At 38.5% G+C, this 12,499-nt stretch overlaps 1 protein-coding gene across 5 annotated transcripts in view; it reads left to right on the top strand.

The window, feature by feature from the left end:
• Positions 1-7,072, top strand: part of YWHAZ (tyrosine 3-monooxygenase/tryptophan 5-monooxygenase activation protein zeta) — a 34,555-nt gene extending 27,483 nt beyond the window's left edge. For all 5 annotated transcript variants that reach the window (XM_004090786.3, XM_030795433.1, XM_030795434.1 and 2 more), the window contains 4 exons: positions 580-703; positions 1,327-1,490; positions 1,575-1,670; positions 4,884-7,072. In XM_004090786.3, the coding sequence (XP_004090834.1) occupies positions 580-703; positions 1,327-1,490; positions 1,575-1,670; positions 4,884-4,943 (444 nt within the window). In that variant the 3' untranslated portion in view covers positions 4,944-7,072. The remainder of the gene's footprint in view (positions 1-579; positions 704-1,326; positions 1,491-1,574; positions 1,671-4,883) is intronic.
• Positions 7,073-12,499: the final 5,427 nt, after the last annotated feature.

The raw sequence follows: 12,499 nt of genomic DNA, 5'->3' as shown, positions 1-12,499 counted from the left end.
TAAGTCTCCTACCACTGTCTTTAGGAAAAATAAAACTTTTGAACAGTTTTTTTATGTGTTGTGAGGTTTGCTTGAATTGTGTTCTTATAAATGAAGTTTATTTTGTTCCTCTTTCTCTGGCATGGACTCCTTAAGTGTCTTACATTATCGGTTTCTGCTTTAGTCATTTCTCCAGAGTCCCAAAAGGTTCATCCCATATGTTCTATTTTCATGTCATGACCACATGAAACTTCAGATGGAAAGCTTGCCAGCTCATTAGAAAATGTTCCTAAATATGAACGGTCATGCTTCACATTCATTGAAGTCAGCATGTAAATAGATAATTGTTAGGGACCAATATTCAATTGTATTGTCCTCAAATAATAAACTGAACACTAACTTCAAACTTGAAGTATTGCTGCCCAAAGCATTCTGCTTTAAACCACAAATGCATGTGCCAGCTGCATTCACAATTGTATTGACAGTGACTGGGCGTTAAAGTTTTATAACTTAGGCTATAGCTTGTTCTTTAAGAAATGCAAGTTCTTTCACTTCTGTAAATGTTTTATTCTCACTATGTCTGTTTCTTTTCTTCTTAAGTCTCTTTTGGAAAAGTTCTTGATCCCCAATGCTTCACAAGCAGAGAGCAAAGTCTTCTATTTGAAAATGAAAGGAGATTACTACCGTTACTTGGCTGAGGTTGCCGCCGGTGATGACAAGAAAGGTATGCTGTTTTTAAACCTGTTGGTTGAACTTGTATAAGATAACATACTGAGGAAGAGTCTCTGAAGCTTACATAATGTCTTGTTTTGAATTGCTTAGAGTGCTGAATAAGGAGTAGCAGTGGTCTTTGTGTCCTGAGAATACATATCTACTGCCTCATACTGCTATTCTAAAATAAATGCTTTCTGAAAAGCCAATTTTGTGTACAGGAATGTTTTTTCAAGATTTTAAGAAAAGTGACCAGCCTGAGCAACATCTCTCTCTACAAAAAATATTTTGAAAATTAGCTGGGCATGGTGGTGCAAGCCTTTGAAAGGTCCCAGCTAATCTGGAGGCTGAGGTGGGAGGATTGCTTGGGTGTGGGAGGTCAAAACTAGTTAATTTTTTAAAAAATATAACAATAATGAGATTATAAAGTTGTTTTATCTTGACATTGGCCAATGGCTAGTGTGTACCAGGAGAAACCTCCCTTTAAAAGAAAAAAAAGGACCTTGTTCAATTAACAAATATTAAGCTGTTACAGGTTAGTATTTCAAAGGATATGTGAGATATTAAAGGTTTGGTTTGAGGGGTGAAGATATAATGCACACTTTATCTTAGTACGTTTTGGCGTGTCTTATCCAGGGATTGTGGATCAGTCACAACAAGCATACCAAGAAGCTTTTGAAATCAGCAAAAAGGAAATGCAACCAACACATCCTATCAGACTGGGTCTGGCCCTTAACTTCTCTGTGTTCTATTATGAGATTCTGAACTCCCCAGAGAAAGCCTGCTCTCTTGCAAAGACAGTATGTATTTTACCTGTTATGTAGAAATTTAGCAGTCTTTATTATTTGAGCACTGAAATGTAATGTACTATTTTTAAATCATAGGCTTTTGATGAAGCCATTGCTGAACTTGATACATTAAGTGAAGAGTCATACAAAGACAGCACGCTAATAATGCAATTACTGAGAGACAACTTGACAGTAAGTACATAACAGCATCATTAGTGATGAATGTGGTTGAAGAGGTTATGTTTTACTGTAAGGAATTTTTTTTTATTAAATAAATCTTTTTAAAATTTTTTCTCAACACAATTCATAGGCTCTCATAAATATATCTTAGCTACTGTTAAAGTCCTATGAAGGAAAATTACAGAAACTGAAATATTAGACTAAGAACTAAAAAATACACACATTGATGAGTTACCTGTCTTGTTAAAATTTGTTAGTATCAAAAGTGTGCTGAGACTCTACATGTTTTATTTCCTTTAAGAATGATTTTCTTGCCCATCAGGTTGCCTCCGTATTTGTAAAGATAATGGTAGGGAATTAATAACTTGAGTTACAAAATCTCAGGTATCTACAGAATCCAAGTGGAAGTCTATTTTGCCTAGCTTCTTATTTTAAATGACTTAATATGAAAGGTCGTGATTGTCCTTGGGATACTGCAGACGTATAAAAAGAAACAGTGTCACTATCACACCAGGAACATCAACAGTAATTCCCTAATAATGTTTGAATATCTAAATAATACTTGAATTCCAACTGTCTCTCTTTAAGTTATTTGAATTGGGATTCAAATTCAGTCCACAATGCAGTTGATTTGTATGTCTCGTTAGTTTCTTAGGTCTTCTCATTCTTCTTCAGATAAATACTAGATTTGAAATTTTGAGGCTTAGGTGAAAAAATTATCAAGCATTTGCTGTGTGTCAGGTAAAGAGGTAGGAATTGCAGATCGTAATCTAGGTATTACTGTTTTTTTTTGTTAAGACTTTCAGGGCCATTTCTCTTGGGGACTATGTAACCTCATTTTATACATTTCTCTTCCAACTTCATTCTAGTCCACTGCCATTTTCTGTAAAGCAGTTCTATATGATAGTGCTGAAAATCTTGAAGAGTTTTTTGAATACTATTGTATACTTGTTTATTAAACCTAAAATTACTTTATTAGCACAATTTGGAGCTATCTATAAACTTTTCTGATACTTGAGTCAAGATAATAAGCCACAGTAAAGAATGAAAGACTCTTTATATCAAACCTAAGAAGCACTTTGTTAACTAACTTTAGTATTAAGGATTTTTCTTTGCTAGTTTGAAGTGATGACATTTTTAAAGTGATGACTTGAGACCTAGATACTGTGTTTTGTTCACATCACTTTTTGAGAGACCCTGATCTACTGTCTGCTTCCAACTGAATTTTGCTATCAGTATAGCATGAAGAGCGCATATTGCAATAAGAAAACCAGGGTTGGCCGGGCGTGGTGGCTCACGCCTGTAATCCCAGCACTTTGGGAGGCCGAGGCGGGTGGATCACGAGGTCAGGAGTTCAGGAACAGCCTGGCTAAGATGGTGAAACCCCATCTCTACTAAAAATACAAAAATTAGCCGGGCACGGTGGCGGGCACCTGTAATCCCAGCTACGCGGGAGGCTGAGGAAGAGAATTGCTTGAACCCGGGAGGCAGAGGTTGCAGTGAGCTGAGATCACACCACTACACTCCAGCCTAGGCAAAAGAGCAAGACTCTATCTCAAAAAAAAAAAAAAAAAAAGAAAACCACGGTTTTTATTCTAATTCTGTCACTACTTGTATGTCTTCTCTGAGCCTTATTAGTGTCAGTTGTCACCATTATAGGTTGATTGGAACATTTATCTGTCAAGAAATTATCCCAGAACTTAATATTTCATTCTGAATTTGGTTGACCAAGACTGTCAACACATTACTCTAGAAAAAGAAATATTTTGTATCAAATTTGCATGTTTATACAGAAAATTCAAGAATCCTTGAAAGTTAGAACAGGAAAGAGACATTAGAAACAATTTCATCTTGCATTTACAAAACCCCTTGTTTGACAGGAGGAGCACACAGTTTCTAAGAGGTCATTTGGCTATCTGTATGACCCTGGAAGTAGTCTCCTTTCCAGGCCAGAGATATATTTGCTTTGTAGATAAATGAAGCTAATGGATGATTTGGGGAATATAAAAATAATAATTAGTGTATTTTCCCCTTCCCCTCAGTTTTCATGTGTAAGTCATATAAAATTTAAGATTGTCTTGAATCCTTTTGTAATTACCTCTGAAAATCACTACAGAGTGGTTAAGACTTCAACATTTTTAACATTGGAGCTGGTGGAATAGAGTTCATAACCCTACCACCTATGGGACAGCTTTCATTTTTACCTGTTAAAAGATATGGTTCTGGTTTTTGTCCATTTATTTTGAATCATATGATAGGTTAGTGCAAAAGTAATTGAGGGTTTTGCCATTTAAAGTAATGGCAAGAGCCGCGATTACTTTTGCACCAACCTGATAAATAAACAAAGGTTTGTTTTTCTAAGCTTAAAGTGTTAGAAAAGCTAGATTTGTAGTTTAGCTCAGAGTTGAGGCTGGTTCTTGAATTTCATGGAGTATAGGATTCTGTTTGGAGTGTGAGTCACTTTAAGATCTACCAGAGGAGAGCAGTCAACCCTAGCTCCTTCAGCATGGGCCAAATTAGATGCTTCTGGTATAGTTGCACTCACCTTGGATGTCCATCTTTCATATTGGGGCTCTTTAGGTTCTGACACCTATTGATGCTTAGTTTTTAAAAAATAATTTAGGGCCTGGGCACGGTGGCTCACGCCTGTAATCTCACCACTTTGGGAGGCCGAGGTGGGTGGATCACAAGATCAGATCAAGACCATCTTGGCCAACATGGTGAAACCCCGTCTCTCCTAAAAATACAAAAATTAGCTGGGCGTGATGGCACACACCTGTAGTCCCGGCTACTCGGGAGGCTGTGGCAGGAGAATCGCTTGAACCTGGGAGGTGGAGGGTTCATTGAGCCAAGATCACGCCACTGTCCTCCAGCCTGGTGACAGAGCGAGACTCCATCTCAAAAAAAAAAAAAAAAAAAATATATATATATATATATATATAAAATTTCTTCTGCTTTCTCTTCACCTTCTTTGGATAACCAAAACTTTCCTGTATCTAAAGATTATTTGAAGGCAACTCTGTGGTGTACTTACCCTGCTTATATAGTGGTTACAGAGAAAGTAAATTTGTGTATTGAGATGTTTTTGTATCTTGAAGCTAAGTGATGCTGCTGCCTTTTTAAGAATGCTTTCCAACTAAAACATTCGGGTATCTTGGCACATGTATGAAAACGCCCCCCGCATCCCATTGAAACTTGCTGAAAAATCTTTCCTTCTTTTACCAGTTGTGGACATCGGATACCCAAGGAGACGAAGCTGAAGCAGGAGAAGGAGGGGAAAATTAACCGGCCTTCCAACTTTTGTCTGCCTCATTCTAAAATTTACACAGTAGACCATTTGTCATCCATGCTGTCCCACAAATAGTTTTTTGTTTACGATTTATGACAGGTTTATGTTACTTCTATTTGAATTTCTATATTTCCCATGTGGTTTTTATGTTTAATATTAGGGGAGTAGAGCCAGTTAACATTTAGGGAGTTGTCTGTTTTCATCTTGAGGTGGCCAATATGGGGATGTGGAATTTTTATACAAGTTATAAATGTTTGGCATAGTACTTTTGGTACATTGTGGCTTCACAAGGGCCAGTGTAAAACTGCTTCCATGTCTAAGCAAAGAAAACTGCCTACATATTGGTTTGTCCTGGTGGGGAATAAAAGGGATCATTGGTTCCAGTCACAGGTGTAGTAATTGTGGGTACTTTAGGGTTTGGAGCACTTACAAGGCTGTGGTAGAAACATACCCCATGGATACCACATATTAAACCATGTATATCTGTGGAATACTCAATCTCAATGTGCACACCTTTGACTACAGCTGCAGAAGTGTTCCTTTAGACAAAGTTGTGACCCATTTTACTCTGGATAAGGGCAGAAACGGTTCACATTCCATTATTTGTAAAGTTACCTGCTGTTAGCTTTCATTATTTTTGCTACACTCATTTTATTTGTATTTAAATGTTTTAGGCAACCTAAGAACAAATGTAAAAGTAAAGATGCAGGAAAAATGAATTGCTTGGTATTCATACTTCATGTATATCAAGCACAGCAGTAAAACAAAAACCCATGTATTTAACTTTTTTTTTTTAGGATTTTTGCTTTTGTGATTTTTTTTTTTTTTGATACTTGCCTAACATGCATGTGCTGTAAAAATAGTTAACAGGGAAATAACTTGAGATGATGGCTAGCTTTGTTTAATGTCTTATGAAATTTTCATGAACAATCCAAGCATAATTGTTAAGAACACGTGTATTAAATTCATGTAAGTGGAATAAAAGTTTTATGAATGGACTTTTCAACTACTTTCTCTACAGCTTTTCATGTAAATTAGTCTTGGTTCTGAAACTTCTCTAAAGGAAATTGTACATTTTTTGAAATTTATTCCATATTCCCTCTTGGCAGCTAATGGGCTCTTACCAAGTTTAAACACAAAATTTATCATAACAACAAAAATACTACTAATATAACTACTGTTTCCATGTCCCATGATCCCCTCTCTTCCTCCCCACCCTGAAAAAAATGAGTTCCTATTTTTTCTGGGAGAGGGGGAGATTGATTAGAAAAAAATGTAGTATGTTCCATTTAAAATTTTGGCATATGGCATTTTCTAACTTAGGAAGCCACAATGTTCTTGGCCCATCATGACATTGGATAGCATTAACGATAAGTTTTGTGCTTCCAAATCACTTTTTGGTTTTTAAAAATTTCTTGATACTCTTATAGCCTGCCTTCAATTTTGATCCTTTATTCTTTCTATTTGTCAGGTGCACAAGATTACCTTCCTTTTTTAGCCTTCTGTCTTGTCACCAACCATTCTTACTTGGTGGCCATGTACTTGGAAAAAGGCCGCATGATCTTTCTGGCTCCACTCAGTGTCTAAGGCACCCTGCTTCCTTTGCTTGCATCCCACAGACTATTTCCCTCATCCTATTTACTGCAGCAAATCTCTCCTTAGTTGATGAGATTGTGTTTATCTCCCTTTAAAACCCTACCTATCCTGAATGGTATGTCATTGTCTGCCTTTAAAATCCTTCCTCTTTCTTCCTCCTCTGTTCTCTAAATAATGATGGGGCTAAGTTATACCCAAAGCTCACTTTACAAAATATTTCCTCAGTACTTTGCAGAAAACACCAAACAAAAATGCCATTTTAAAAGAGGTGTATTTTTTCTTTTAGAATGTAAGCTCCTCAAGAGCAGGGACAATGTTTTCTGTATGTTCTATTGTGCCTAGTACACTGTAAATGCTTAATAAATATTGATGATGGGAGGCAGTGAGTCTTGGTGATGAGGGTGAGAAACTGAAATCCCAAACACTGTTTTGTTGCTTGTTTTATGATGACCTCAGATTAAATTGGGAAATATTGGCCCTTTTGAATAATTGTCCCAAATATTACATTCAAATAAAAGTGCAATGGAGACCTTGGGGTCTTTATTTCCAGGAGAAAAGATACCTTCTGCATCTAGGGCAACAATCCTTTTCCCTCACAGCTCTTTCTTTTACCTCACTTACTGATTTCTCCTGACCCTCAAGTCAAGGAGGTAAAAAGATCATATATCTATATATTTTTAAGTAATCATATTTTATAGCTAAGGGATGTCAAGCTAGACTGAAGAGATGGGATTTTTTTTTTTTTTGGAGACAAGAGTCTTGCTCTGTCACCCAGGCTTGAGTGCAGTGGTGCGATCTTGGCTGAGTGCAACCTCCACCTCCTGGGTTCAAGCGATTCTCCTGCCTCAGCCTCCCGAGTAGCTGGGATTACAGGTGCCCGCCACCATACCCGGCTAACTTTTGTGTTTTTAGTAGAGACAGTGTTTCACCATGTTGTCCGGGCTGGTCTTGAATTCCCGACCTCAGGCAGTCCGCCAGTCTCAACCTCCCAAAGTGCTGGGATTACAGGCATAAGCCACCACACCCAGTAGAGATGCGATATTATTCAAGTAAATAAAACCTGAAACTTGGCACATTTGCCTATTTAATGTGCATCAGTCATCTGAATTAGGTTGATCCTGGAATAATGAAAACACTTCAATTGTATTAACTAATGTTTTCTACATACTTCCCAATAGATTAAGGAAAATTTCCAACCTGAGATTCTTTGTCTTGGAATTTGAATAATGTGTTTGTAACCATCTCCTTGATTGTCCTAAATCCAGGCCTTATGTCTGCTTATGGCAGTTTAACATCCTAGTGCCAGGAAATTGGAAAATCCAATGATTTTTTGTGTGTAAAGTATTGGAATTTTTTTGTTTGTTTGTTTTTAAGACAGTCTCAACTCGCCCAGGCTGGGGTGCAGTGGCACAATCTTGGCTCACTGCAACCTTTGCCTCCCAGGCTCAAGTGATTCTCCTGCCTCAGCCTCGCAAGTAGCTGCGACTGCAGGCACGTGCCACCACACCTGGCTAATTTTTGTATTTTTAGTAGAAACAGGGTTTCACTGTGTTAGCCATGATGGTCTATGGTCTCGCTCTCCTGACCTTGTGATCCGCCCACCTCGGCCTCCCAAAGTGCTGGGATTACAGGCGTGAGCCACTGTGCCCATCCTGGTATGTTTTTTTTAAATTGGCCACTTGAGAGTTATCCTTCAGAAAGTGGAGCAGCAGTGTTACTAGTAAAAACGATGGGCTTTCCTGCAGCTCTGGCTTATGGTCTTTGTTTTTCCAGTTAACAGCTGTTACTTAATGCTGTTATAGGGGATGGGGGGAGTAAGAGAATATGTCCAGTGGCTTAATTTTAGGGCTCAATTTGTTTATTATGTTTTTCCTGCAAAATAGTCACCAGTCTTGTCATGGCTCAATGCATATTTTAAAATGAGTCAAAGCCAGTTTGGAAGCTGCTATCAGGTTATTTGTAGTCAGGTTTCAAATGGAGAGTGAAACTGAGTGACTTTGAAAACTATCTGGTGCTCTATGCTCAATGATGGTCTTCCACATTCCTCTAGGGAAAGGTCAAGAAATAAATTTGGCTTTATTGTATTCTGTCATTTACCACATAGGAAATACTATGGTAGAACTGAAATATGTACAATATTAAAGTGGTGGCTAAGACTGGACACTTGGAAAACAGACTTGGATTCTTTTCTAAGTGTGAAACTAATTAAATAACTTTTATGTGACTTGTAGCAGTCACAATCTCCTTGATTGATTCTAGTTCCTTTTCAAAGTGGAGAGACCTGAATATAGATTGTAACAGGATGTCCAACCTTGCCAGACAAGCAAGCATATATGTCTCTGGGATGCAGAAGCAGTTACAAGTTAATATATTTAAGCATAATGTTAGCCAATCCTAGATGATACCAGAGATGTGAATATTTGATCATATTTGAGTTCATTCCTTGAAAGCCCAAACCTAACTGGTCTTAATTACTTCTTAGTATTCCGAATTTTAGAATTTAAAACCTATGAATTTTCAGTTGGTGCTTACATTTTCTAACATTGGATGTTTGCTTTGGCCAGGTGCTGTTCTGTGTGTTTTCTTACAAAGGCTTAGAGATTCTGGCCGGGCGCGGTGGCTCACGCCTATAATCCCAGCACTTTGGGAGGCTGAGGCGGGTGGATCACCTGAGGTCGGGTGTTTGAGACCAGCCTGACCAACATGGTGAAACCCCATCTCTACTAAAAATACAAAAAATTAGCCGGGCATCGTGGCGCATGCCTGTAATCCCAGCTACTCGGGAGGCTGAGGCAGGAGAATCGCTTGAACCCGGGAGGCGGAGGTTGCAGTGAGCCGAGATCACACCATTGCACTCCAGCCTGGGCAACAAGAGCAAAACTCTGTCTCCAAAAAAAAAAAGCGGGGCGGGGGGGGCGCGCTTAGAGATTCATGTTTGAGTGAAGACTTGCAGAATGGGACCCAAATGGATATATAGCATGATCAAGATGTGGGGAATTAAGAACTTAACATGTGCTTGTAGGTTTGGGGGCCATGTGGGAGCATAAAAAGAAATAGGTTATGTCTAGACTCCCGAGGGGAACTTGTTTTAAATGCCTATTCTCAGCACTCAGTTTCAAGAATTCTGAATATTTAGGTTGGAGCCCAGGAATATGCATTTTCTTAGCCAACACTCCCATGGTTATTAATGATGCAGTTGTCCATACAGCTGATGTCTGTAGGGGGAGGAGAAACACAGATAGGAAAAATGCAAGACTACATTTCAAGCCAAAAAACAAAAAGGCTTTTTTTTTTTTTTCTAAGAGGGATCTCACTTTGTTACCCAGGCTAGTCTCAAACTCTTGGCCTCACGCAGTACTGCCTCAATCTCCCAAGTAGCTGGGATTACAGGTGTGAGCCACCACACCTGGCCAAAACAAAAAGGCTACTTGTAGAATAAAAAGTTTGAATCTGCTTAGCAGATCATGTTTCCCAAAGTAAGAGATTAAAGATAGAGGTTATTTATCAGAACAAATTTTTCACATTAATTACCCTGACTTAGTTTAGGAACAGACGCCATTTAGAACTTTTACTGTGTTGAGGGAAAGGTTGTACACACACATATAAAATGTGATTTTTGTCAATTTTTTTTAGTGAATGCTATTTGTATTTTTCTTACCTTAGGCCATATATTGAAGTCAACTTGAGGTGAATGAGCAAACTTTAGAGTGAATAACTCGCTGACCATTAAATGTAAGGAAAGCTCTCTTAAAATGGACACAGCACTAACTAGAAAAGAAAAATACATATAAACTAAAGCTACAAATTTGACTGTAAAAATTGACACAGATTGAAAAGATGGCTGAGACAAGACAAACATAACAAGATTGGTACCATGAGCAGAGGATGAGTGAGCAAAGCTTCGTCTGTATTTACAGCCACTCCCCATTGTTCACATTACTGCCTGAGCACCTCCTGTCAGATCAGCGGTGACATCAGATTCTTATAGGAGCGTGAACCCTATTGTGAACTGTACATGCGAAGGATCTAGGTTGCACACTCCTTATGAGAATCTAATGCCTGATCTGTCCCTGTCTCCCATCACCTCCAGATGGGACTATCTAGTTAGCAGGAAAACAAGCTCAGGGCTCCCATTTAAGTGGGATAATTATTAAGTTGTATAGTTATTATATATTACAATGTAATAATAATAGAAATAAAGTGCACAATAAATGTGCTTGAATCATCCTGAAACCAACCCCCACCCTGTCCATGGAAAAATATGTCTTCCACCAAACTGGTCTCTGGTGTCAAAAATGTTGGTGACTGCTTTAGAGGAAATGAGTTACATTTAGTCCATATTGATTCAGTCCGTATCGGTGAGGCTCTCTGATTACACCCAATACATGGCCAAATTTTAAGCTTTTCAGGATTTCGTCATCTTCCTTTGGGATTCTTCAAGGATTCTGTATTTAACTGAATTTTTTTTGTAGGAAAAGTCTACTGACAACAGAACTGGAAGTACAGAATTTACTTATGATGTGTAAACAGTATATATCAAATATAAATATGGTCGTTGGCTTTTTCTCAGGATTTGCAAGAGAGGAGTCCAGAAAGTCCTTTTTGGAGACCTTAGTCCCTTGTTAGAGGGTTTTATATAAAGGGTCAAAGTTGAAGAGCCCAGATAATTGGAAATGAGAGATTTTCTTTGGAGAAAGCTTTCAAGTGCCAGGCATTTCTCCCCATCATGTGCCCCCCTAGTGGAGGAGGGGAGAGAGGGTGCTCTACTGGGAGCACTTCACAAACTCTTCTGGAATGTAACTTGTGTGGCACAGAGAGTGATGCCAGGCTCTGGGGAAGTGTCAAGTCAGGAGATGCTAGCTAGCTGGCTGTGCTGATGGCAGAATAGGGAGAAGTGACTGCTGTCAGAAATGGCCTATTCCTTCAAGGTTTGTGGAGACCAAGAATGTGGACGTGTTCCCAGCAGGCCAGGATCAAGACAGCCTCTACCTATCTTAAAAGGAACTGGGCTTTTGAAGCAGTCTATGTGGGATGGACTGACAGAAACCACAGTCAACCAGGAGCTGGTGGAGATGGCTGTCAAGAGAGAATCAGCGACAGGTCTCCAAATAATCTGTAAGGGACTGATTTGAAAGGTGGCTTAAACGTCTGTCAGGGTCTAAGGAGACCAATGCCCAGTTTTTCTAAGTTCCAGACAAGTGAGACCTTTTCTGTCCCCACCTCACTGCAACCCCAGCGGAGCCAGCGCAGCCAGGGGGTGAAGAAGGAGTGGACTAGGTAAAGATGTAGAGATGAATCTGACCACAGATCCTTTATACCCTGGACCACAAAAGGGAGGAGAAGAACTTGAACAGAAAATGCAGTTAGGGGTTTGGATTACTGCTTTGTGACTAATAAATAGGACTAGACATTTTCATCTCCACATATAAGACAGTCAGCTCACAGAAAAAAACGACAAGGTGGGTCTGCAGACGGAAGTATTGGCGCACCAAAACTTGATCTACAGAGCCATCTGAAACTATAAACAAATATGCTGATGAATATTAAGATTAAGAAGATGAAAGAAAGAAAACAAAGGTTTAAAAATATGACGCTGAAACCAATGAAATGTCTCTAGGTAATTAAACAGTATGGCAGGTAATCTAAAACTAAAACCCAGCTCAAACTAAGAAAACATATTCCCACCCTCTGCTTGATTTGTTTTCTTTCAAGAGCCTTTAAAGCAAAACACTAACCATGAAGAGTTTTACTTTTCCCAGGAAATAAAATACTTTGTCTAACACAAAACAGCAAATAAAATACTTTCTAACACAAAACAGCAGCTTTATTTTTAAAAGTCTTATTTACTCTTATTTTTAAAAAAATCCAGCATTTTGATTGTATCATTTACACATTCAAATATGTTCAGTGTTGTATAAGTTTTGGTGATTTGGGGTTAAAGACCTTTTTTTTGTTT

The sequence above is a fragment of the Nomascus leucogenys genome, chromosome 16, assembly GCF_006542625.1.
Source record: "Nomascus leucogenys isolate Asia chromosome 16, Asia_NLE_v1, whole genome shotgun sequence".
NCBI lineage: Eukaryota > Metazoa > Chordata > Mammalia > Primates > Hylobatidae > Nomascus > Nomascus leucogenys.
Note: the sequence above shows the minus strand (reverse complement) of the source record. Positions and strands in the feature narration are given on the sequence as shown.